At 40.5% G+C, this 26368-nt stretch overlaps 1 protein-coding gene across 11 annotated transcripts in view; it reads left to right on the forward strand.

Annotated features, from left to right (window-relative positions):
- Positions 1-26368, forward strand: part of RARB (retinoic acid receptor beta) — a 319234-nt gene that overhangs the window by 259120 nt on the left and 33746 nt on the right. For all 11 annotated transcript variants that reach the window (XM_088164196.1, XM_088164223.1, XM_088164219.1 and 8 more), the window contains one exon: positions 14626-14767. In XM_088164196.1, coding sequence (XP_088020322.1) covers positions 14626-14767 — 142 coding nt within the window. The remainder of the gene's footprint in view (positions 1-14625; positions 14768-26368) is intronic.

The following is a 26368-nucleotide window of genomic DNA, read 5'->3' on the forward strand; positions in this document are numbered from 1 at the left end:
TGCAGTGGGAAAGGCTTCTGTTGGTTCAAAGAAAAATATAGATCAGCTTGAATGATCAAGCTGTATTCGTCTCCATTTAGGCTCTTTAGTGACAGTGCCAGCAGTAGAGATGCATGCTGTCATCCATACACAGCTATGAAAAATTTCTCAAATCACAGAAAATTGCTCCTAGTTTCAGTTAAATCAACAATACTTTTTAGAAGGTGAAAAATGCATTTTGAAATACATTTCTGCATACTATTAATATAATCTGATCTTAAACTGTAAGCACTTTGCAGCATAGCAACATTCCAAGCCATTCATTTGCAGAAAGCAGTGCCATATGCAGAAAGACACTAAATGAGTTGCAACTGCTTTAAATGTAGTACTGAAAACCTGGACATTTTATTCATTTTGTGCTATCAGAGGAGACCTGATTGCTTTAATGCTATCCTTGAAATTTTAACTTTTCAAATAACAAACCCAGGAAGGTCAAGTGGCCCATGAAAAAGGTGGTGAAAAAGAACTTATTTCAGTAAGTTCGTAATTCTTTTTAGTTGTTTGTTTGTTTGTTTGGAAGATAAAACTTTTGACAGATCCTGAATTTGTTTAAAAAATTTTAAGATGGGGAAACATGTATTAGTTGGAAGCACTCTGAGAGCAAGAAAACATGATGAAATTGGTAGGATCAGGAACAAAAATTTTTTCTTACCAGATTTATTAAAATCTCTCTTTGGGTTATGTGAATGCCATGAATGAAGAAATCAAATTAGTTGCTCACCGTGACAGACAGCAGAAATGTAAATTGTGTTGTGTGCCAAATATACTTTCCAGTGCTTTGGACCCAGGTCATGGATTATAGCTCAGCTGCTCCCCTGCTCTGGGGTTCTGGAGCAGAGATGGACAAAGAGCAGCAGTGTCCCCATGAGAGTACAGCACCTACATCCAAGCTAATCTTCCTCTTACCCTGCCTGTTGCCTTGTCATAGACCAGGGGTTCATCTTAAGCTGTGAGAATAGTTGTTTTTTACTTACTACTGTAATTTTTTATGGCAACCATGCTGGTTCTATAAAAGCTCAGAGATTATCCCAAATTAACTTTATAACTGTGCTAACCCCACTGCTCCACTTATTTGTGAGCATAAGGGCTAATGTCCTGTGGAAACAGGAACTGGAAAGTACTCTCTTATTTTCCATAAACTGTCAAATAATGATGTATATTTGCTTGACTTGAATCTTGCACTCCCTTCTCTTGTAAAATTCCTGATACCATCACTGAAGGCTTTCTCAAAAAAGAACAGCAATTTCTGACTCTTGAACCCTGGTGTGACCAGCCACATTTTGGGGCACAGCTTTGCTGTGCTGTGTACCTTGGAAGGTTTCTGGTAGCAAGTGGTGTTCCTCCTGCAGGCAGGCATCTCCTGTGGACGGTTTGGGTACAACTGTCCTGTTTCAGAGGCCAGTAGGAGTTATCTAAGGTTGATGTGGACTTTCCCATTGTATGCCAGCAGGCCATAGCACCCATGACGGTTTGCAAGAGCATTTCCTAATATAAAGGTAGCCTTCATTCCTGCTGACCTTGCGTATTTTTTCAGGGTCAATAACTAGTCCATAACAATTACAGCTTTTTCATTGTTGTTATTATTAACAAAAAAAATAGTTGAGTCTTACTCTTTTGACAGTGTCTATACCTTTCCCTATCTGGGAATATACACTGTAAAAAGAAGAAACTTCGAATTTATATGTGGATGTACATGTTGTTGCTGGAGTTGAATCATGGTTTCTCACACCACAGTGGATGATAAAGAGTCCTTGTAGATGTATTTGTCACATTTCTGTCCAGCTTTCACCTGCCCATAGCTGTTGTGGCTTATTAGCAAAAGGCTGAGAGAGCATGGGCTCACAGTGGATCAGTAATGTGTGTGTTTTTACAACACCTTCAGCAGAATTAAGTAAATTATATCCATGTGTAAAACTGCTGTCTATGCATATCACCTCGTGAGGTACTGACCAGAGATGCCAGAAGCAGCTGGGCTGAAATTCAGGTTTGCCTGCTGAGAAGTCCCCTGGTTTGCATGCAGGGAATGTGGAGTGTGTTTTTATTTTCCTGTCACTAGGTTCTAATGGGCTTTACTTTTTCAATTGTCTTCACTAGGAAGAGGGAAAAACCTTTTATTTTGTTCTCATCTTGTCAATCTATTTCATACCTCTCTGTTAGTTTAAGGACCACATGTGGCCTTTAATTATAGTCGTAGAGTACAGGCTGTTCTGTGCACGCTCCGCAGATTGTACAAGTGCAGGGAAAAATGCAGCTTTCCACCATATTTAGTACAAGATTTTATAATATGATCTTCAAAAGTACTGTTTGCAGATGTAATCCAGCAAATAAGGAAATAGGGATATCAGAGCAAACATCTCAGAAATTAAATACACAGAGATTTTCTGATAACAGTATTAGCCTATTTTTTTATACTATGCCATATTTATGCAATTACAAATGTATAAAATTACAATGAACTAGCTTTCATTTTCTAACTGGAACTTAAAAAAAAATCTGGTTAATGAGAAGTTGATAGAGAAGGATACACAATTGATTTGTTGAATTTAGATTTAGGATAGTTTGCTGCACCCCATAAGAAAGTGCACTGTTTTTCGTGTTGGGAAAAAAGAATAGAATAATAGTTTGCCAAGAGCAGATCTGGCTGAGTGTGATTTTGGTGCTGGTGAGATGGTTGAGGACACTGCTGTTCTTCCTTTAGGCATCTTTTCAAATTGTAGTTTGAGTTTTTCTGAGCAAGTACTTAAAGACATTCTGATTGGCACATCTTAGAGAAGTAGATCCAAAATTGTAGGGTTTCATAATGGTAGAAAATGGAATTAATCATTATCTAATTCTGTTCACACTTATGTGCTAAGTAGATATTCAGGTGCTCTTTCTTTGCTACAGTGTCAGAACTTACTTTGAAAGAGACATCTATCTGGATTTTCTGGTTATTGTAAACCATTGTCCAGTTTGTAAATGGTCAGATTCCAAATTTGCAGAAATACATTGGCCTTGGAAAGTAGCCTTCCATCACCATCTGCACTTACTGATAATGGACACAGAGGTTCTTTCTAATCCTGAATGAAGTGTTCCTTTGAGAAAATTTCCTAGAGGGGTATTTGCTTTAGATTCTTCTGGAAATGGAGTGCAATTGAATTTGCACCATGGATCCCAGAGCTGTTCAGATTTGTGGAGCTGGTCTTTGTCTGTGCTGTAGCAGAAAAGACAACTGGATGTAATTTTCCATGATTCAGTATTTCCAGTGAAGTCAGCTTTAGAGATTCTTTATCCAATTTGTTTATTATATACATTCTTCTTTTTCTTCACCCTGCAAAACTAAACAAATGCCTTACTAAAAAAAAAATTCTTTCACTTTTGAGTACCCATTCAAAAGAGCAGAAAATGACAAAATTGAGATTACAGCCATGTGCCTATTTTTCCCTCTTCGTATCTAGATTGTACTGTAGTCTTGAAATATGGATACCTTGTCTCCTGAGAATCATGTAAATTACAATCATGTTGTGCCCTTCTTCCTGTTTCTTATTATTTCAGAGGAACTTCCCCTACATACAGGCGACACCTCTAGGTGTGACACCTGTGCATCTCAGTATGCCAGTTATGAAAACTTGTAGTGTGAAAGAAGTCATGCACCCAATTCTGTAATTGGTACTTTTGGTATGTTGGTGTGGAAACTTTTTAAGTGGTGTGCTGCTGCAGCTGGTTTGCCAGATATTCAAAGTCCCTACTCGTAAATTGTTCTTCCTTTTGATAATGAGCAGGAGCCCCCACAATGTCCACAGCTCAACTCAGGAGACAGCTGAGAAGTAGAAAAACATTTTCTTATGTAAAGTCCCTTATGATTTCATGTGGCGATGCTTAAAATTTCTCATTTAATATATTTCAGTGGGAAAAGTTACTATGCAATAAAAACTGGATCATAATACTTATATTTTAGAGGGAAAAAGTAATTGTTTCTGGATCTCCTGTCTAGAATAATGGATACATAAATTATAAGGTGAGACACGGTTGCAAGTAGTGCCAAAAATGTAGATTTGGTTGGCTGTAAGTGCAGTCAGTGATTTCACTCCAGCTATTCAAAACCCAGTGCCAGTGGGGAGAGCCAGCAGCCCCCAGCCAGTGCACGTGAGCAGGGTCTGCCATTGCCTGGTGTCGGGCAAACGGATCAAATGCTTATGAAGCAAGTTTGTTCTCGTTTTAGAGTCTCTTTAAAAGTGACAATTTAATGGGACCCATTGCTGTCAGCTGTGGCCAGTTCCCTCTCCCTCTTCCCAGGCGCTTAACAGGGAAAGCAGAGATTTATAGCTGTGGTGTAACCACTCCAATGGGCTACTGTTCACTACTCCTGCGAGTGTCCTTGCTGGCTGCTCTCCAGATGACTCTTCCAAACAGGAGAGAGGTCTTCTCTGTCTCTGGAGTGCTTGCCTTGCTTGGAGCTCTGTGCACCTGTGATAAATATATATGCAAATTACTAGGTCCTTGCTTCAGTGTGTGCTGTGATCCTTACATGCTTTCTGCTGGTCCAAAAGGGTGGGACTGCTCCAGATTTAGCAATATTTAAGCAGAGCATGTAAGAGAGAGAGCTCTGCAACCCATTATTTTTTAAATGAATGAGCAAAACCATTTTTTACTTTTTTTTTTATCAGGGTATCAAGGCATTTCTCAGATGCTGCTGCAAATGGTCTTGCCCAGTCCACATTTGTCAATACTAATGCACAGTGGTTGTTACATGTACAGAAATAAAAGTGAAAACTACATATTTTTTTTAAAGGAAAGAAGAGGGACTGTTAGGTGAACAGAAGAGATGCAAGCACAACATCCAGGAACCAAATGAATGAACTAAAAAGACCTTTCATGTTACCCTAAGTCTATGTGATTTTTGTAAACTGAAAGAATGATCGTCTTGTGATTATACAAGCTCTGTGCTTGAATCTGGCCATTGATTAGAGTCTGGCAGGGGAGGGAGAAAGCAGGAAAACATCTTGCTAAGATTTTCCTGTGTTAGATTAATCAGCTCCAGTTCATTCACTCATCTCTGAAAGGTCATGTTTTCTCATCATCAAAGTTGCCCAGTCTGAGACTCCCCCTTGCTTTATACAGCTTGGCTGAATGGTCCACCGGGCAAGGTTGATGCAGCGCTGCATTTTTCCTGAAAGCTGCAATGCTTTTTCAGCATCTCAGTGTGGTTTGTGTTGGGGCTTGCAACAAGATGCATCTATCTGATTAATGCTACCCTAAAAGTCTTTATTGCTTGGAGGAACTAGTCAGTTGATTCCTCTGGCTCTGTTTCTGCAGTTGCTAATCCCTTGCACTGGCACAGACTGCATTTCATCCACCTTTCTCAGCCCGCTTTCCCATGTTGTCCAGGTGGTTTTGACCATGGGTGCTCTGACTGTATATGGAAACTGGGCAGGGGCATATGGCCACCATCTCATTCTTAAAAATGGTGGATTTTCCAAGCTGGTCCAGCTCCAGCTCATCCCTCTGCTGTCGCCTTTGGTAATGAGTTTCAGCTGCAGTGTGGAAAGGTAATTTTCCTTGACTACTGCCAGTACTAGAGAGCCAGACTTGCATATTTCTGGGTGTTTACTTGAACTCTGTTTTCTAGTCTCCAGGCATCCAAGTTTCACTAAACTCTAGGCTTTAGAGGATTTTAGTGGGTAGGTCTATATTAGCAGAGTTTCTTTATTGCTGAACACAGGAGAATGAGAGTGCAGCATAAAGTAGTAAGTACAAGATATTACTTGCCAGATTTCAAGAGATCTGGTATAACATATTTGTTTGGATGTCAACTGTCAAAACTAAGAGCAAAAAAAAATTTTGGGGAGATAGTGAACGTGTGTTGATGAGTCATTCAGATAGATGCCTGAGAACTGTACCAGGAAGCATAATGCTCAAGACATCTGGTTTATTTTGGCATGTTTACGTCCATGTTATTTCTTCTGAGTATTTTTAAGTTGCTTTCTGCATTGTTTTCATATGTCACTTCATCCCTCCTCAGAAACTTCTTTGCTGCGGATCGGGCATGTTTTAAAACTCCTCCCAGGTCAGACAAAGAGAATAGAAACATGCTGAGTGTTGAAGGTAAGCAGGGGCCATGCTGTGGCATGGCCAAAGCCAGCTCTTTGCCAGCACCCACAGGCACCCACCCAGCCAGCCAGGCTCAGGCTGGGCTGCTGCATTGGCTCCAGGTCAGCTGGGGCAAGAGCTGAACAGAGCAGAACAGCTGGCTGTGCACGCAAACTGTGCAGATCTCTCTGCTAGCGTGAGGGGAATTGCGCCTCAGCCAGCTTGCAGGCATATATAAATATTTGTGGCATAGTTTGCATTATTATTTCAGCTGAGCTCTAAACATTCGGTTGCTGATAGCGGGAAAGAAACTGGTGCCGCTATAAATTTCAGATGGTGCAGAAATGCAGGGAGTTTTGTACTGGCTGACAGTTAAATAAAATCCCTGTGCCTCTTCTGAGAAATAACTCTGCTGCCAAATATGTGCGGGAACTCTGCAAGCGTTTGTGGGGAAGGCTGAGAGGGGAAAAGGAGGAGGACACAAAACCTGCCTGTGTGGGGAATTTCCTTGGAGCATACACACACCTTCTTTCTCTCATGCAGGTTTGTGTTGGAGCTTGCCCTTTCCTCTTCACATGTTTCCATCTCTGCCAAGCAGCTAAATGGAGAGGTTAATTTGAGAGACTGCTACAAGTAATTGCAGCATGGTAATTGCATAGCTAACATGAGTCTTTTCCTTGTCCTGCCTGCTGCAGGAATCTGCATGTCACTGCAGGGGCATAGCTTGGTGGAGATTTTTTGTTTGTTTTTACTAGGAGGTCCACTACTTTGTTAGAATAGCTGTTGTTTAGTGTCTTTTCATTGTAGGTCTGTGCAAAAAAACCCCTATGTGCATCCTAGTAAAATTGTGACATTGTCCATGGAAGATGATCCCCCCACTCCAGCAATCCAAAAACCCAGTGAATAAAAACAAAGGCACGAATTATGAGCATAAACCAAAATCAGTCATACAACTGAGGGATAACAATTTGAAAAGTCTTCTGTGATACTGTGCTTCCATGCAGGAGGGGAGCTACATAAATGGTTTGGAAAAGTGTCATTCTTTACGAAGAAATACTGCGCTTAATTAATTCTTGCTCCTGGGAGGTCAACCTGGGGCACTCATTATTGTCTTAATTGGTGGTATAAATCCTGAGGCACTGGAGGGGAAGAGAGGGAAAAAACGATGAGCAGTTTGCAACATACAGCCTTTTGGATAAGTGCTAGCCAGTTGTACAACCATCCTAGTGACATTTTATGGTTTTATTGGGTTATAGGTCTATCCTTCACAAATTAGGTTAAAGGGAATTGATTTGCATAAACAAAAATATAAAGCAACAGCAAAATGCAATAATTCATTCTTGAGCTCTCCATTAAACTGTGTGAAATAACTCAGAAAAGCACTTCTTTGATCTCCTGTTATTTGTATTAAATTATATTCATTACTCTTCCCATCTGGAGTTTCATAGCAGGCCAAAAATCATCCTACAGACATGACTGAAAGGAAGTTAACTGTAACTTTTTAATTATATACATTCCATCTCCTTTTTTTCTTAGTTTGAAAAAAGCAGATGGAAGCACATACCAGCACCTTCCTCTCCATTTAAATCACTGAAGTGGAGAAGCAGAAAATCTCAGCCGTTCTTTCCCCTCACATATTGTTTCAAGGTGATGACTGTTCTGTCTGGAGACTTTGACATGTTTGCTAAAAAGGTCAGGAGTTCAGTGAAAATCGAAATTGTGGAAAAATACAGGCGTAGTCCTAGGGATGCCGTGGTACCCTCACTGGAAGAATCCAGTTGTTGCAGGTTTTCAGCTGGTGGAACACATCTCCTCTGTCTTGTTGGTAGCTGCCTCTCTGCCAGCTGGCCAGAAGAAGTGTTTCAAACTCCCCAGAAAAAAAAAAAAATCAATGTTTTGATGGTTTATAGAATGTTTTTTACATTAAACCAAGGCTTGAGGAATCAGATGTTTTGGTAAGGGGCACAATAAAAATGGTGGGTTTTTCCAGCCTCACCGGGAGTTAATGGCTAATTGGCATTACTAGCCCTGTGAACAATTTTCTTCAAGCTCTGTCAACGGAATTATTTTTTTTTTCCCTGTGAAGCCCATAAGACCTTTTTCACCTTAGAAACTATTAGGATTTATCAAACATGGCTTGCTCTGTCTTTGCTGGTGAATTTTTTGTAGTTGCAGATTAATATCCCCGCTGTGGTAGCTTAGAGAGTAGTGAGAGTAGTTCTTCATCTGCTCATCCATGTCCTTTGGGCCCTTTTCTCTTTTTAAGAAATGAAAAAACCCTGAGATATTTCAAACGTTTCCATTTGTGAACCAACAATTAAAAGATAATGGACTTTTTTGCTCCATAGTGGTTGCTCTTAAATCCACAGGTCTGCATTTCCATATGCAAGATGCATAAGATGCATAAGACAGCTTCTTATTTTTATCGTATTTTGAGTTCTGTTTGTTATAAAGAATGAAACTGCCACACTGGTTTCAAGAGCAAATTTAGGTTTCTTTGGCCATAGAAGCTTAGGGCTGCTCTTCATCTGCAGAATAAATGGCTAGACAAGCAGAAGTGTGGATGGCAAGCTGGAAATACCAGCAGTGACAAAGCCAGAGCCCTTCCCTGGGCGGGCTGGTGCTGAGCTCCTCCACCACTGGCTGGCTGGCATTTCTAGGTGCTCTCTACCAGCTATTGAAATTTGTTTTTGCAAAGATCTTCCTGTCCTGCCCTGATGTACATCATCAGCACAGTTTCCCTGCTTTCTGGCAGCGAGCCTTCCTTTACTTATTGTTGTAGCTGCTTCCATTTTGTGCCAGCGGTGGTTTCCAGCCACAATGTCAGACAATTAATTTGTTTATTCTGCAAGCCGTGACTTCCAAAGTGTGATAGACAGTGCAGACATCCTGGAAAAGTGCTGTGCAACTGGGAATAAGCTCATTTGAGCTTTCTTTTAGATAGCTGCTTTGGTAGTTTTCATTACTTCTGGGTCTCCTGTTCTGGCTGCAGCCATTTTGCAGTGTGTTTTGTCTGTATGGTATCACTGAACAGCATATGCTGGGTTGTAGGTCTTTTGTAAGCCTTTCTATGCAACTCCAGTTGCAGGTTTGCATGTTACCTAGGCCTCCCAGAGTAAATATCCCTGGTTAACAACTAAAAATTGCGTGTCTTTGCCCTGGCTTGACTACTGAGTCTACCAGGATTTGGTGATGCAGGGGTTTTTTGTTCCCTGACTGCTGCCACTAGTTATTAAAAATACTGCAAACTACATTTAGTTCATGCAGGTACCTGGGCAGAGAGAGCAGGAATGAGAGCTTTACCTTCTCTAAATGCATTTTACAGGGTGCGCAAGGATAGAGGGTAACTTAAATGATTAAAATAGAGAGACTAAAAAGAGGCCGTGCATCACAAACATTTATTTTGTAAAAAGTGCACATATTTGCCCAGCGCCTATTTCAGAATAAAGCTAAGGGCAGAGGTTTCAGGTGTGTGGAGGGCTGGATTTTCTTTTCAGTTGTTACTGGTATTTATCTTTCCTTTCAGAGCTCAGTCAGAGTTTATAAATGACTAATAAACTGTACCGTGGAGAAGTCCTTCCTACTCCTTTGTTTCTTTTACGATAAAGTAGCAATGTGCTTCACTCGGAAGCTTATTTTGCAAATTTACCGAAGAATGGCCTCTAAATCTGCAGGAGTCATAGCTAGCTGCCTGTGTTTGGGGGTAATCAAAGTTGAACCAGATGAACTGAGCAGGCTGTTCAAACAGATTGAGCTTGCAATAGCCCTTCTTTGCTGATTACCCTGTCCCTGACTTGCAGTGCAAGTTTTCAGCTTGTAAGCCCAATATGCCTGCAAATAAGACTTGGCATGCCCTGTGCTGGCAAAATATTTTTAAGACATTGTTGTGATCAAATGATCCATCTCTTTGTGCATGTGCATAACCTGAGCTCTAAATCATCTGCCTTGCCAAAATCAACTGGACAGTGAAGGAGAGGGAGTTGTATAGATTCCCTATCAAGTATGTAAGGGTAGCAGTTCATGCTAACAAATCTATAAGACTTCGTAAGTTTAAACACTTAACCTTATCTTGAAGGCTCATCCTTCATGAGGTCCTTTTGTATCCAGATAGCCAGTGTCATAAAGGCATTCAAAATATTACTGAAATAGTTAATATTCTCTTTGGGCACTCTTTTCTGTACTGAGCTCTCAAAGTTTGACTCATTCACAGGCAACTGCTGCAAAAGTAAGTGGTGAATGGGATGAAGTGGTTTCTTTGGCATTGTATTGAGGTTGGATTCACTAAATAGATTATTTACTTCTACGCAATAGACCTGGGAAGCCACGTTTGTTTGATGCTTGATACATATAGTTTCACATATCATTCTCTGCTTTCAGTATGGCAGATAAGATATCAACACAATTAAAAGTGAAAAATAATCTGTCTGCTCTGCTGCTGGTGGATGCTCAGGGAACACACGCTGATACAATAGATTCCTGAATAATTTATACTCAGCATTTTTTCCTTGCACTCGGTAAATGAGGATGCCTAATGTGGCATGGTCAGAGTGATACTCTATCTGTCATCCATTAAGATAACAAGATTGGTGGGCCTGGGAGGAGCGTGGCATGATACACAGAAAAGATGAGATTAAAAATTGAAATGTTTGTCCAAAATGTTCTGTGTAAAGGATGCTGATAAAAGCAGCTCAGAAAAACAGAATTAATTCAAAGATGTGTTTTCCACAAAGCTTTGTCTTCTCTAAAATAAAAACACAAGATCCATGTTCCTTTCAAAAGTTGTGGATAAAAGGAATAACAGAGTAAATCACTGTTCCTGATAGGCCTTCAGTAGCTTCCTCTACTTTAAATTCAAGTACTTTGTAGGTGCTATCAAAACCAATTATGTATGACAGTAATGCTTTATGTTTCACAGAATGGGGTTTTTTTTATTCGTAAGGCTTTTTAAATTACAAAGAAAGAATCATTTGTGATTGTTTTTGGTGCTGGAGTGTCTCATCTCCCATTACAGGGTGTTAATTTGGATAAAAAATGCCTCATGTAAATATTCAGCCAAACAGATTCATTTTGAGGTGACTGTATTACAGTAGGTAGTATATTGTTTTCCAGGAGCCCATAGGCACTAGAAGTTGATTAATTTATAAGCAGTGGTGGTTTTCAGTCTCCGAAGTTTATGACAACTTCTTAACATCAGGTCACATTTGGATTTTCCTGTTTTTTGAAGAAACTCTTGGGGTTGTGAGATTAAGTGGGAGTCATTTGACAGAAAGCACTTGGAGGAAAACTTAGACTTGCTTCTAACTTCACTATTTTTAGTGAAAAGGACACTGTTATTATACCTGTGCTGTTTGGAATCCAACCTTGAAAGGGTTTAAATATGCTTGTGTGTTTAACTGGGCAGCCAGCACCTGCTCTGCCATCTCCATGTCTTGCAGAGTTTTCTTTCACTGCAGAGCTGCAGTCAAGGTCCAAACCCCTGCATAGGGAAAGACACACTGTTTTTTCAGCCCAGATTCGGGATATATTTCTGAGCATGACCCTGCTTGCAGTGCCATCCATAAGTTGTGGCTGCACAGCACCAGGCGTCTGGAGGTTGGTGGGGAAACTGAGCCCCCGGTGCCCAGCAAATGATGCTCCTCACCCGCCAGTGCCCGAACTCCTGTCCCTCCCCCTAGGACGGCTTGGTTTGGGTTTTGTGTGCAAAGATAATCTTAGTACCTTTACAGAGGAAAATTTTAAAATTCAGTCTTTTTGATGATGTATTGCTGAGCTTTTAAAATGAGATTGTCACAAATCTTACAAGGAATGATATTCCAATGCTGGCTTGGGGAAGAATACTTGTGAGTGGGCTCTAATACAGTATTGAGAACTATGTCCTTAGCTTTGACCAGGACTACATTACACCTTTTTTTCACCTGAATATTTTGTATAAACAAGTTCATTTTTATTTATGTTCCATGAGTAAATCCAGGAAGAAATGCAGGTGTTAAAAAGTAATTTGTCAAACAGCAGTCAAAACTTCCACAATTAGTATCCTCCTCTATATCTTTCACTCTGTGAAGAACATTGCCTGGGGGGGTTAGGCTGGTGAGGAGACTGTCTTCATTTTGACCTGGATATCTGCTTTTTCCAAATTTGTTCTTCTTAAGCCTTTTTTATTAGTAATGAGTTCATGAATGCTTTATACTTGCTGTCTACAGATGGATCACATTTTTCAGTTGCACTGTGTGGTCAGCTTTGTCTGGTAAGGACTGAGGTAGCCTCCTCTGCTTTCCTTCCTGATGGCTGTAATTAAATCCTGGCTTCTAAGGACGCATACCCTGCAGTTATATATCAGAACAACAGATCACTAGGTGCCATTAGCTACTGGTTATATTTTTGGTAAAGTACAGATGTATTTGGAGAAGATCATTCCTTCTATTCCCAGTATTGGGTGACTTGTTCATTTGGGCCATATTGTTTCTTGTCCTATCGGGCTGGTGGTAGGAGAGTATTGCCATTGGTGGCTGTGGGTGTTAAATCACCTGCAGCAGCACTGGATTAGGTTGGCGTGGCTGCCATAGAAGTTAACAGTTTTGGCTTGTCCTGCATCTTTCCAGCTAGAAAGTGATGACCAAATAAGCTGTAGAGAGACTCTTGAAACAGCACAGCTCACATTTTCTGCCTGTTGAATTACACCAAAATAGATGTCATAGATGCCTCACTGTTGTTGGTAGCCACATCAGCAATTACCCCAGAGCCGGGCATCACAGGAGAATATCAAAGCAAGAAAGGAGTGAATATTGCCATAAATTTTCTTTTTGGCAAGTAAACAAATGTACATACACTTGCCATACTTGCCACTGTAACAATTCAAGCAATGTTAATGATCAGAAGCATAGAAAATAAAATAGCAGTGTTTATTGATAACTTGAAAGGTTTTAATTATCCAAACAAATAGCTTTAAATTCTTCTTCTGTGTCCAGTAGCTTAAGGAAAAGATGTGGAGAGTTTTTATTTACCTCTTTGATGGCAGTAATAAATATCTCCTAAATCAGAGGAGCTAACCTCGGGATGAGGCTTGTCTGTGCAAGAGCTACAGAAAACTTTTGCCAGGGGTTACGTGATTAAGGAGGCATTTTTCAGTTCTGAGTGAATTTGAGGTATTTTCATAACATTAGCATCTACAGCACGTTGGTTGTGCAAGGAATTTATGACCAGCCCTTACTGCCTGCCCTACCACTCCCTGATCATATAGCCAGAAAGTCTCAGTCAGCTCTGAACGATGGGAGTCTTGTCTTTTGAACTGCTCACGTATCTCCGTGAGTGCTTCGAGGAGAGCCAATTTTATAGCTTACCATGATTGCATCTTTAGACAAATATATTGTGGGCACAGAGCTATCGTCTGCGGCATCAAGTTTACAGCTTCCCTGTAGGGTGTAAACATGTGGCTGGTTGAAGAGTTTTAACCTCTCAAGCCCTCCAACAAATATTAAATTGCTAACTATTCTTCCATAATGCTGTGATGTTGACTGAAATTTGACCCTGGTGCTTGCTGAAACGATTTTCAAAATCTGAGTGAGAAGGTTAAATAGTGCTGTCAAATTTCCAAATGTCTGTTGCAGAAATACTTTCACTGAATATCTGTGGGTTGAGCTCTAAAATGCTTAAAGTAATCCTCTTTTTTTTCTTCATTATTACATGATATTATCTAAAGCTTGGGGTTTAGTTCAGATGAAGAAATTAACTTGGTTTTTGCCTTTTTTCTGTGCCACCTAACCTTAGCATTTATGGCTATTTTTCTCTTTTTTTACTTGTCAAAGGAGGAGTTCAGTCAAATGGTGTTCCTTAAGTACAAACCAGACCTCTAGGTTTCTTTAATTCTGTTCAAGATCATTGTAATTACTTGATTATTTTCACAGCTGTATCTAAGTAAGAAAAAAAGTGCTGTAATTGGCAACTTTTACAAGTTCACAACTCAATAACCTGATACTGGAACTCTTCCACCTGCAGAAGCCTCATTAATTGCTGTAGGAGTTTCAGCAGTTAAGAGACCTGGGTTTCAAATTATTTCTCTATTGAGGTGCTGCCTTCAAGCTAGAGAATCTCTGCAGTAACAAAAATAGATGGGACCTGAGGGCTGAGAGTCTGTTTGTTATTGGATGAGTGTCTGACTTCCAAGTGGATCTGTTAGGAAGGCTGTTGTTTACCCAACTCATTACTTACATTATATGCTCAAACCATTTTTAGTTGAGCTTTTTTGTAAAATCTAGGACTTCATTTCCTGAATGCTCTTACTAGTTTTAGCTTTGTTTATTTTGGCCTTAGGTTGCATTAGATAATTAGTTTTTATTTAAGAGATGAGTCTTATGTTGCAACAAACAGTACTAAATTATAGTAAGACTGAGTCTTTAAAGATGCCATACTCCAGCCATAACTTTGAATTTATTTTGTTATTTTAAAGCAACATTTGTGCCTGTCTCTAAGGTTTATGGAAAGCTCAGAAGCTTACTTGATTCCTTTTTTTCTTGATTCCAGGGCTTTTTCCGCAGGAGTATCCAGAAGAACATGGTTTACACATGTCACAGAGATAAAAACTGTGTTATCAATAAAGTTACCAGAAATCGCTGCCAGTACTGCAGACTACAAAAGTGCTTTGAAGTGGGAATGTCCAAAGAATGTAAGTTGTCTCAGAAACATTGTTTGTCATATCCTACATATATGTGGCAGTCCTAAGGGAAAAAATTATTATGCAATTATGTGATTGAAGCCAGTATCTGTGTTCACATGGAGGGAAAGGAGTATGAATTTGGTACACAACTTTAGACCCATAGTTACAGACTTCTGAGTCCTTAACTCTGCAGCCTGAAAGCTGTGTGTTCTTACTGCCTGGACCCTCTCTAACAGGTGAAACCAGCTCTTCTCTAAACCTGCAAAGCCAGTAAACCTGACTATGCAAAGCACACCAAAATCCCAAAGGATTTTCCACTCCCTTCCTTTCTAGAAATCTCTGATTTGCCCTTTAAATCAACATTTTAAAATATTTATATAGAAATATGTGATATTCTCTTTTTCCAGTTTATTGATATCCCCATCAAGACCGAAAATTTAGCTAAAAAAGCCTTTCTCAGATCCCATAGGGTAATGCTTCTGAAACTTTCTCATTTTTGATTGGATTGATTGCAGTAGCAAAAAAGTCTCTGGTGTAGTGATCTGTTCGATTATTGAGGGTTTTTACCTCTATCAGCGATGTTCCTGGTGTCAGTAGGTCAATTCCAGTAATAACCACTACAGAAATTTGCAGTGTGTGCATAAGAGAGGAAGGAAAATTGTCCAACACCAATTCTTGACTTTAATTCACCGCAAGAGTTTCTTGGAGAGAGTTTAAGGTCACAGGAAAAGAAAAATTTGCCATGATGAGCCATTTATGTCTGAACTGTGATTTAAACCAGTTCTTATCTTCAGCATTTACATCCCTGAACTCTGTGGGACAACCCAGTAATTCCCTTCTCTGTACTTGGTCAGGAGCTAGAGGTCCTAAAGTTGTATTGGTCCCTCCTCACTGCATCCCATTTCTCTCCCACCCTCTCTTTCCTCTCAGAGAAAGAGTGTTGAGAAGTGGAGAAAGAACCAGATACGTCCTTAGAAGCATTGTGCTGTTTCCAGCTTCTTTTCATGGAAATGTGAACTTATTGGAAAGTTTCAAGCTACTGAAGGAGGAGGTCTTAGGATTTTCATTATTTCACTCTCTGTGTTTGGTTTTCTATTTTCTTGTGTGCCTGAAGTGCACTTATGTATACTTAGGTACAGATCTGTTGGAATGGAGACTGTGATGGGAGTAAAGGAGAAGGTAGGCTAAATGCAAAGATATAAGATTGAATGAGGACGATTTTATTGATAGCTATTTCACTGCATATGTACCTGTGCACATGAAGCCTTTTTTTCTTTGAAAAAAAAGTTATGATGCAGTTTGGAAGAGAAGAAAAAGCACTTTTCTCACCTGAGGGCTTGTTGGTCTTGAGTTCCTAAGGACTTTATTGCTGACGTGAAATAGTAATCTTATTAAATGCTGTAATGTCACATCGGAGTAGGTTTTGGAAGTATCAGCAGAATTTCTAACATGTTAACCAAAGTTACTTTGGATAAACTATAAAGACTTACTGCCTTTTAGGTGATGGATTGTTTTCTCCCATAGGGTAGCTGGAGCTTTGCCAGCAGGAATTAAGGTTTTGTTCTGCCTGTTTCCTGGGGTGAACTGAGTGAAATTGCCCTTTGGCAGTTGTCTTTATCTCAAAATTCTACAGGCACTGAAAAGGGGATAACAGGTTGGAGGGGGAACAGAGGATCGGGGAGAGAAGCGAGGGATATCCTCTGGCTGCATTTCTGTAGAAGACATTTGCAAAGGAACAGAGAAATTACTTTAAATGTCATCAGTTTGAATGCAGTGTGTCTTGTCTTCTGGGTTTAAGAACTAAGTCTGGAGTGATTCTGTGTTATCCCTTCATAAACAGGAGCTTTTAATCTCTTAAGAGATTTGAGAATCTATTTTCTTATCTGACCTTCTTTCATACATATCTCTAGGTTTCAACTCCATTTCTTTAGAAGTTTATGTAAACAAAGGCACATCTGTCATTCGACTTTTTCTTACCAGATAGAGGTTTTTCTTTTTCCCCCAGTGCATTATTCACATTTTATTGTCTTCTTACAGTTCTGTTATCTTGTAATGTGAAAGCCATGAACAAAGGACAGAAAAAAGTATCAGAGAAATCTCACAGGGAAACAAGCCCACAGTGCTCAAACCAGTCCCAAATGGGGAAAGTAATCATGATGGCATCTGCAAATAGGAACCCCAAGGTCTGTTCCCAGGAGCTAAGGAGGAGTAGATTCTGGTTTTCAGTATACAGAGTAATCTGTGCTTAAAAGCTACACTCTGTGTTTATTTGTTCTGTCTTTAAAGGACATGCAAAAGTACCTGCATATGCATCTCCCTTTGAGCTTAAAGACTGCTCCTCGCAAACATTAGAGGAGAGCTGGGAACTGGGTGCCTAGCCAGTGTGATAAGTAGGGGTTTAAGAATGGGGGTACAGTGTTTGAAAGAGAAGAGATACTGAGAATTTCTTGTATGCTCTTATCTTTCAGAGAATGAAGTGAGATGATGAAGGAATGCACCGAATTTGCATTTCTTTATAGGTTGTTTTGTTCGTGTAGAGGGGGAAAAAAAAAGCTATCTTCGACCCCATTTTACTCCTCAGATCTGATCAAGAGAGGTCAATAACTACACTACCTCCAGGGCAGGAGTGGAGCTATTTGCCTTGTGATAACATCGGCAAGACCTGCTGAAACTGGATCCCACTAGTGTAGGGACCCTCTTTCATTGTGTAGTCCTTGTTGCAAAAAGTTTGTGCTCCAGATAGGCAAGACAAAGACTGTGAGGGGAAACGACTTAGCGATGACTGCCTTATCATCCTACAAGAGGACAAAACACAGCTTGAAATAAAACCCTGCTGTCTTTAATCAGATACCCTTCCTTCAGCAACTCCAGAGCTTTGTCCCCGAAACCTGAGCTGCAGCTCCCGGCTCAGGGCCTGGAGCCAGTCCCTCCACCAGCATCACATCAGGTTTGGGGATTGTTGAGTGGCTGTCCCACCTCAGCTCATGTAGGAGTGCTATGGGGAGCGTAGGTGCAGCTGAGGCTCTGGATCCCACTCCAAATAACTTCTGTCCTTCGTAGCCTCCCAGTCTGTTTGGTTTTTTTAATTACCATGTAGTGGTAATTAAAGCAGTGATCATGCAGGATTCTTTTTTAGCTGCTGCTGAAGTGAGAAGGCTACTAAGACTGACAGTGGCTCATTATGTGATGGAGAGCCTTAGGAAGCTAACCTTTGCCCTTCTATGATGTGATCTCGACGCTGCTGTTGAAGCCCCATCCTCGGTGTGACCCCAGGTGCCAGCGAGCAGCTCGCCTGGATGCGGTGCTCAGGAGCTGCCATGGGGTCACGCTTACGGCACTGCCTCCTGCAATTAAGGGAGCAGGGCAGGAAGCTGGGCAGAGCTCTCGCACAAGAATGGACTCTTTCAAGCAGGATGCTGCAACAGGCACTTTGTAAGGTGAAGCCTGCTCATAAACAGAACCTAAACTGGATTTTTTTGTGGGGTATAAGGGGTAAGAAGATGGCGCTCCCTTCTGCCACAGCTTAGCCCAGCAGTTCTTCAACTTCCATCCTTTTTCATAAACTGTGCAGGCTGCAGGGACTGTCATTGTACTTGATGATCTTTGGGGTCCCCTCAGACACAATCCAGCCCACGTACCAGAGTGTCATACAGAGAAGCCCTCTTTATACTGGCATAAACCTTGTCTTCAGTGAGCTCTAATAGAGCAAAACTATGTTTATAAAGGCACAGAATTGTTCCAGATTACTTCAGTGCACTGAAGCAACGTTCAGATTTGCAAATCTGCTTACAATTAACCTCTCTGGAGGGAGGAAAGGAGGGAGGGAGGGAGGGAATGCAGGGAAATTATCATGAAGAGGAGAGAATCTGTTTTCTGTGCTCTGTGTTTATAGGGTTTTTTTAAAGTTTGCCCAGAAATGTCTGTTACTCTTTGTCACAGACTTGAGTCTTATAATATTTAAATGTTCATGCTTCTTGGAACATATGATTACATTCTGCTACTGAACAATAGAATGAATGGATTTACTTATTTTCATTCTGGTTGAAATTGGCAAGCAGGAAGCATCAACTTGAGGAACTGTCATGTTTGTATTTTTTATTTCTCTTTAATTTTTTTCAATCTCCTTAATGAAGCATGATTCCATCTGCAGTGAGTGGCTAAGTGGAGGGCTAGTCTGCGTAGTTGCATTTGAGATGTTCATGCAGATTTCACTGATGTAATTTTAAAGTGAATTAATTAGAATGCATGCAATCTTTATTTAGATGTTAGTCAGAACTGAACTGGGGTTATTTTATTCTTTTTAGCCAGCAGGAAGCACTGGGTTTAGGAATTGTTTCTGCTTTGCTACAGGCTAGATTTTTAACTGGATACCTAAATACCACACAGCGGCTGGGGGCTTTTTCAAAAATTCCAGAGTAGTTGCCTTGCCTGTTAACTTGCTTTCTCGAGAGGCAGGAGCTAAATATCAGAGTGGAAATCACAAACCCCTGAATTCTGTTCTGGGACTAATTCCTCTCTCTAAACCCTACAAGCTGATTATTCTGTCTTTCCTATCTTGAGAGGTGAAAATAATGTTTTTTCATAGGGGCTGGGAGACCTTTTATTGTAAGTGCTTTGAAAGTAGAAAGATGTAAACTGTGAAAATACCAGTTAAATTAAGAATTGGAGACTATAGATAGTGGGGAAGCTATGCCCAAGCCATAGAGATCACATATTTTTTATTTTGTTTTTTAAGGATGGATTATTTTGGGGATTTTTTTCAGTTGATGATCAGATAGGAAAGCTTGTATTCTTTATTTTCAGGCTGACAAATTGGGAACTTTTAAAAGTTAATGCCAAACTCTCAATATCACTGATGGGGAGATTTTTTTAAGATGGGAGCAAAGCTAATGGGGAAGGATCTTCCTTCAACAAAAACCACAGTGCTCTAGTGTCAGCCTGTGCTCTGCCAGGGATAATGCACACTTTGTTATGCTGGGTGGCTGAAAATTATCTACATACAATTAAAATTCTCTTGTAGAGAACTGGGTTCTACTTGTTGTGCATTGTTTCCCATGGTTAAACAAACATCTCTTGCTTTTCACATCTTTTTGTTTTTTCTGTCTTCAAAGAAGCAGATCTGCTTTTCTTTTCTCCTTTTGGGGTCTGCCTCTGCTGTGTTTTACCCTTTACCCCTGATTTTGCATAGCTTTCACTTGCCAGCTTTAATGTTTAAAGGAGCAACTTAGATTGAATGTTATTATCCATAATTTACTCTATGTTCTGTGAAGATGGTTATGTAATAGCAGTAATTGCATCAACTCACCTAATGAGCTTTCCCTCCAGTGCCATGTACAGCAGATTAATAGCCCATGAATTCATTTGCAGCTCGTTGTGTTTCAGAAAAGTATTTCAGGCAGCAATTAATAAACTGCTAAAGAAAATAACATAAAAAATGATTTTTTTTATTATGTTAACTCTCCAGCTGAACAATTTATTGGCACCTTTCATGATGCGGCTAAGTAAATTCTCTCCTAATTCCTCAAGCAGAGTGTGATTAGTGAACCCTGCTCAGCTCAAGTCTGTCTGGTAATTAGTCTGATCTTTATATCTTAAAATGTTAGGGAAAAGTAAGAATAGCATCCTAATGTTTTCTTTTTCTTCTGTTCCTTGCCTTTCAGGCATTATGCAAATAGCTGTAACTTTAAACTGCAGCATGCCAGTGCTGCAATTTTTTTTTCCCCTTTCCTTGCATAGAAACCCCATAATTGTGTAAGCTAAGAATTGAAGACTTCAGCCAATAAACAACCCCTGGCACTGTTTCTGCGCTGCTTGTTGTAGGCTGCAGTCTCCCATACCTCCCAAGTGGTGGGACAGAGCCCAAAGCAGGGACCCGAGAAAGGTCACGGGGTGCTGCTGCCCTGAGGAAGGTAAACCAGGGGTCAGATGCCACTGGAGAGGGAGATGCCAGGAGAAAGGCCTGGAGAGGAAAGAGAGAACAGGAAAAGTCCTGCGTTTTGCAGTATAAAAGGGGATGAGGTGATTGAACCCAACAGAAGAGCAGCAGTGGGATGGTAGGGCTGCAACCACCTTTGCAGGGAAAGTGTCTGGGGAAAGGGGGAGGAACTGCTGTATGTGGCCAAGCTTTCCAGGCTGCTCTAGAATTGCTAGTGTTTTGGGCTTTTTAAAATTTAATATCTTTATCAAGTTTTTCCTGTTTTACATAATTTCTTTTTCAAAAGAAACCGTTATCTTCCTGCCACTACCACCCCTGCTCTCCCAATCCAAAATAAGCCCTTGGCTTGTCTTTAAAAGTAGTAAAATATATATTTTAAAATATTTTCCCTCATTTTGGGCACTCTTGAGGACTGAGTAAGCATAAAGGGAATTCCTTCAATAAGCTCATACAGAGATTGATTACATGTCCTCAGCTGGAAGTTACATTAAGACTTATTCACTAAGGTATAGCTACCGTGGTGAACTTTTCAACGCTCTCTGCTGTCTCTATGACAACACAGATCCTGGCAGAAGTTACCAGGGCTCGTGTGCTCTCTGCAGCCTTTGTCTGCATCCATCAATCCTAGTCCTCGACGACTGTAAATGTGTGCCTTTCTTACGTTTTTGCTTAACAAGGTGTTTTATTAAATTTGTGACACTTCTAAAGTTATTACACTAATCATTTGTACTGCAGTATCCAACCTTGCTCTAAAAGAGATGTGCTTTAGGCAAGGACTTTCTGAATGGCTCTCAGTCTTGTCCTGTGGAAGATACTCAGCTGAGTGGCACGGAGTCCTTGTACAAGTAACTTTTCTTTCATTACAGGTGAAACTTAAAATAACTAGAGCTAGGCAAAAGTGTAATGCGCACACAATCTAATTTGTGCTTTAACCTGCAGCACACTCCAGAGTAGAGCATGCTACTGTTCAGTGCTCTAGCAAAGTCCTCAGACCTTGCTGAACCCATTCTTCTTTGAAAGGAGCCCATGGTGTGCCTGTTGGTGCTTGCAGCTCAGGTTTCTGTGGCAGTCCTGCCATGTGCCACCTTCTCTGGAGATCCTTCTCTGGAGACTGGGGTCTTCCTTGAGAACAGCTGGCATTGACACAGGTCTAACTTTTCATATTTTTATTTTTACACCTTTAGGGTGTTTTAGGAATCATCAGATGCTTTCTTCTTCGTCAGTTTCCCAGTAAAAAGCATTTTGGGCAGATATCTCTTACAAAATCACTTCTCAACATAGATCTTGTTATTTTCCTGGCCTTTTTCTGTTATTTCTCATGCCCCACTTTGGTTTATAGCAGTATTACAAATTGTAGATGTAAAGACACCAGCTCTATGCTTTTGCATTGCCTTTGCAGGTCACCTTTGCCTCTTCTTCAGTTTAATATCGCAGTGGCTTTCATGGCAAGGAAAACCTTGGGTTATCCTTTCTGCCTTGTCCTGTGCTGGGCAATGCTGCTGTAAGAGCAGATGGGAAATCTGGAGGTAACCAGTCCCTACCCAGTCCTTGCACTCCTAAGAATGAAGCCAAGGCCACATTTGCTTTGTCATGCGGACATAACTGCTGAGACCCCAATCCCATGACCTCAAAAGCTTTGTTTCAGAGCTTCCATTCTTCCTTTATGCACTCAGTTCACTGCTTCGTATTCCTCATTCGGATCATTTTGTTCTTTGGGGACGTGGGGCATCTTTGCATCTCTTTCTGATTGCCATTGTGCCATGTGGCTTGCACTTTCTATACTGGCTCTTGTGCTTTCTCTGCTATCTTTTTTCTCCTTTTGAATGTGCTTTTTTTTTTTCCTAATTTTTTCTTCTTTTTTTTTTTTTTTTTTTTTATTTTGGGTTGTTGAATCCAAAGGATGCAGAAATGTCAATGAGATAAATATCAGTCTGGGAACGAGCAAATTGCCAGTGTTCTGGGCCTTGAAGCTAAACATGGCTTATTTGGTTGTCAGGCCAACCTGAAAATGTTATCTACAGTAGCCAAGGTTCATGAGAAATGCAGTAAATTGTTCCCAAGAGTTCTGAGAAGTCTGAACTGCAGCAACCCGAATGTTCCTGAAGGACTCTCTATCAAAGGAGTGGCTTATTTGGAAAAGCTGATCAGAAGAAACAAACGTGAGAATGTGTATGTCTTCCTGCTGGTTTATATCTGCAAACTTTTGTTTTCCTGCTGATCACTTTACTGGAGATGGTCTTGCACGGGGTAGGTGCCTGTGCAGAAGGCAAAGAAGCCAAGCTCTCGCAGGCCTCTCTCTCTGCGGAGAGCAGCTCCCGAGCTGATGGTGTGGAAGATGGAAAGCAGGCACTCGGAAACCAGTAAGCGCTCAAAGACACTTTAGGAAGATCTCTCCATAAGTAGATGAGGCCACGGATTTCCCTCTGCTGCTGTCAGGCTCTCACGGCTTGCTTTCATCCACTGGATGAATTGTTCGAGCACAGGGAGTTTTCCATTGCTGGGATAAGCCGGCTGACACGTTGCAGCTCCTCCTGCTGGGATGCTGGCCCTAGGACTGCGCTCTAAAAATAGCCTCGATTTGTTTTTAGTTTGACTTTGTATCACATGCTCGTTTTAAAATACATCGGAACAGTTAATTTCCAGTTCTTCAGCGCTCATGTGGAAAGTGTAAAGGATTTTTTAAAGTAGATGGTGTACAAGGAGTAGAAATAACACCCTTTCTATCCAAACTTAAATAACACTCAGCTGCCAATTCTATAAAAGGAAAAAGAAAGATCATAAGGCGTTAGAATTTTTAATGTCCTCTAGCCCAAAATGAACAGAAATGGTTTTTCCCCATCTTATTTTACTCCAGTACTTGTTTGCATGGTTGTCTGTTTCTGAAAGCTCCTAAATGTTTAAATCTAGATCTCTTGAAAAATCTGTCAATCAGATAACCGTTCTGAAACCTGACTTCTACAAGTTGTAGCTTAAAGCCCTACAGGCGGTGCCTGTGGCTGATCGGCATTTAATGAGCTATGGGATCATTTCTCAGCGCCATGCATCCATAACCAGTTGCTTGTTGTTGATATAAACAGATTTGGTAAGTAAATGTGAGGAAATTGTCTGACTTTGGAGACATTTACCTGAATCTCAGAGTTAAAGCTAAGTGGAATTCTTCCTTTCCCCTGGCAAAAAGTGCAACAGAAAGCAAACATGCTTTTAGTTGGATTACAGGCATGGTTAGTCATCTGACAGACACTTTTAATGGAGTCAGAAAGACATGCTGGGGAAACATGCTGACCTACTTTTCTTTCTTTCTTTCTTTTTTCAAATTTCGAAGCAAGTGAAATGTTAATTTTAAAACTCTCCATAAAGTTAGACCTTGGTGAAGGAGCTAATTTTGTAATTTAATTTATTTACACCTCTGTTTAGGGTATGATAGATTGTTTTGATAACTGAATTTCATCAGGTTGTTTCCATTTCTGTTAGGAAATTGGGTTACATCTGAGAAATCCATGTTCTTCCCCCTTTGCAGGACAAAGCAATCAGCTTCAAGTTAATGAATGATTTAAGCCCAGTCCTCTGGGGGAGGACTTTACAAACCATTGAAAATAACAGACTAACAAAGCATATTACATTTGTATCATTTTCAATGCATTATATTTTTAAACATTTGTTGTCTTTAAACTTGGGGAAAGAAGGATTACTGGCAGATAGTGTTGTGCATTTTGCACTTTAGCTTTTTTTTTCCTATGTTAAGGAGGTTGATGCTCCTCCATCAGTATTTTCTTGGAGGCAGAACCTGATGTATTTGAACCTGGAAAACTCTTTACCATAAAACTTGAGAGCTTGGGAAAAATAAGCCTTAAATTAAATAGAAAAACTTCACAGTGAGGGTGGATTAAAACATCGCAGAGATACTAAATTGAATGATCCTGGGTGATAAAGGAAAGTGTTTTATAAATGCTGTAGACCACCTCACTCCTTCAGCAGCGGGCACCCACACGATTTGTCAGGTGGCTGAGGGGTGCCAGTCTCTGGCAGAGAGCTGAGCTCTATTCACTTCACAAACGGTTTTGGTGAAGACATCACTGCGCGGTTGAAGGAGCGGGAGGGGACATCATTCCTTGACACACTGGTCGATCCAGGAGCACTGTTTTGGCCTGCTCTGTCTCCTCCTGTTTCCATCATTAGCAGGTTTTCTGCTGTCACTCAGCCCTGGTACAATGGGTGCTGCTGCAAATCCTTTGCTTCCTCCCATTTCTCCTTATTTTTAACTCCCAGCTAGCTGATTGCATCATGGAAATAGTAATACAATGTAAGAGAGGTGGAAAAAATGGAAATTGAGAGGAAGTCCTGAAGTTTATGGGGAGTTTTACATTTCAAAGAATCCACAATTTATGTATACTCTTATGAAGTGCAGTAATTTTGTATACTGTGTATTTCTAGAGAATTTTTCAGTGGCGAAGCTTAAGATCTACTTTTTATAGTTCTAAAAATTAAGTATAAGATGTTGGTTAATACATGAGAGTTTTTTCTATATCTCAAGAAGGCTGATAGTGGCGTTGTACAAGTCCTAGCCATTTTGTGAGCTGGAGACACGAGTGGAGGAAGCATCAGCTCAGGAGGACAAATCAGCAGTAATTGAATATCCTTGTGTGCTGAACTTCTGCACCTCACATAGTCAGCATCCCTCACTGCACCATAGCTGTGCTTCATGCAAGGACTATCTTTTTCGTGGTTTTTTTTTGTCATAGAACTTCTAAGTGACCTGTGGCATGGTATGTTTTGATTCTAGTGGAGACACAACTGGGAAAAGACACTCCAAAAAGTGTCACATCCGAAATTTCATCAAGGAGCTTTTTTTTCCTGATACAGGAAAGTTGTTGATGCTGGAAGATGAAGCTTAGGTTTAGGGGAGCTTGAGTTGCTCTCTGACAGCACCAGTCTGCCTCTCTTGGGCAGGGAGCTCTTGTGTTTCCAATTAGGAGTCTTGTGAAGATTGGTGAAGAAGGCCAGAGCTCAGTGTGTGTTTGGGCTTGTAGTCCACATTGTACTGTGCTGCACCATCTGGTTATCCCATCGAGTAGCTCCAGGATCAAAGCCATGTGATCCAGATCTCTGGAACAAGTGACCGTTAGTTCATAAGAGCCTTTTGACAGCCCTTTTTTACAAGAAAGATGTTTGATTTTCCCTTTCAGTAATTTGGAAGAGAAGCTCAATGCATACTTTCCCCCCTGCCCCTTCTTTGGATGCCTCTTCAGGTGAACACTGCTGTTAAATCAGAACATCCAGAAAATAATTTTAAATGGAGAAGGAATGAAAATAATTAAAAAGGCAATAAATAAAAGCAAGAGGATATTTGTTACCAAGAAAAAGAAGCCCTGTTATGTTCAAACTTCTCATAACACAGGGAAAAGTAAACAGGGCCAGAGGAGAATAAGCATATTTTATTCCTTTAGTTCTGAAGAAGGCTTAAATCCTGTTTGTCCTCAAAAGAGAGTCAAAGCCTTTTCTTGGCAACTTTTTCTGTTGTTTTCTAAGTCAGCTACAGCTATTTCACATGTTTGTTAGGAACATTGTTCCTACTAGAATTTAAGCATCATAAGGTGCAAACATACATAAACTGCACAGACATATCAGCTGCCACTCATAGGATATGCAGTATAAACCCATGACTTTTGGGGTCTTCT

Source organism: Sturnus vulgaris, chromosome 1 (assembly GCF_052056855.1).
Source record: "Sturnus vulgaris isolate bStuVul1 chromosome 1, bStuVul1.hap1, whole genome shotgun sequence".
Taxonomy (NCBI): Eukaryota; Metazoa; Chordata; class Aves; order Passeriformes; family Sturnidae; genus Sturnus; species Sturnus vulgaris.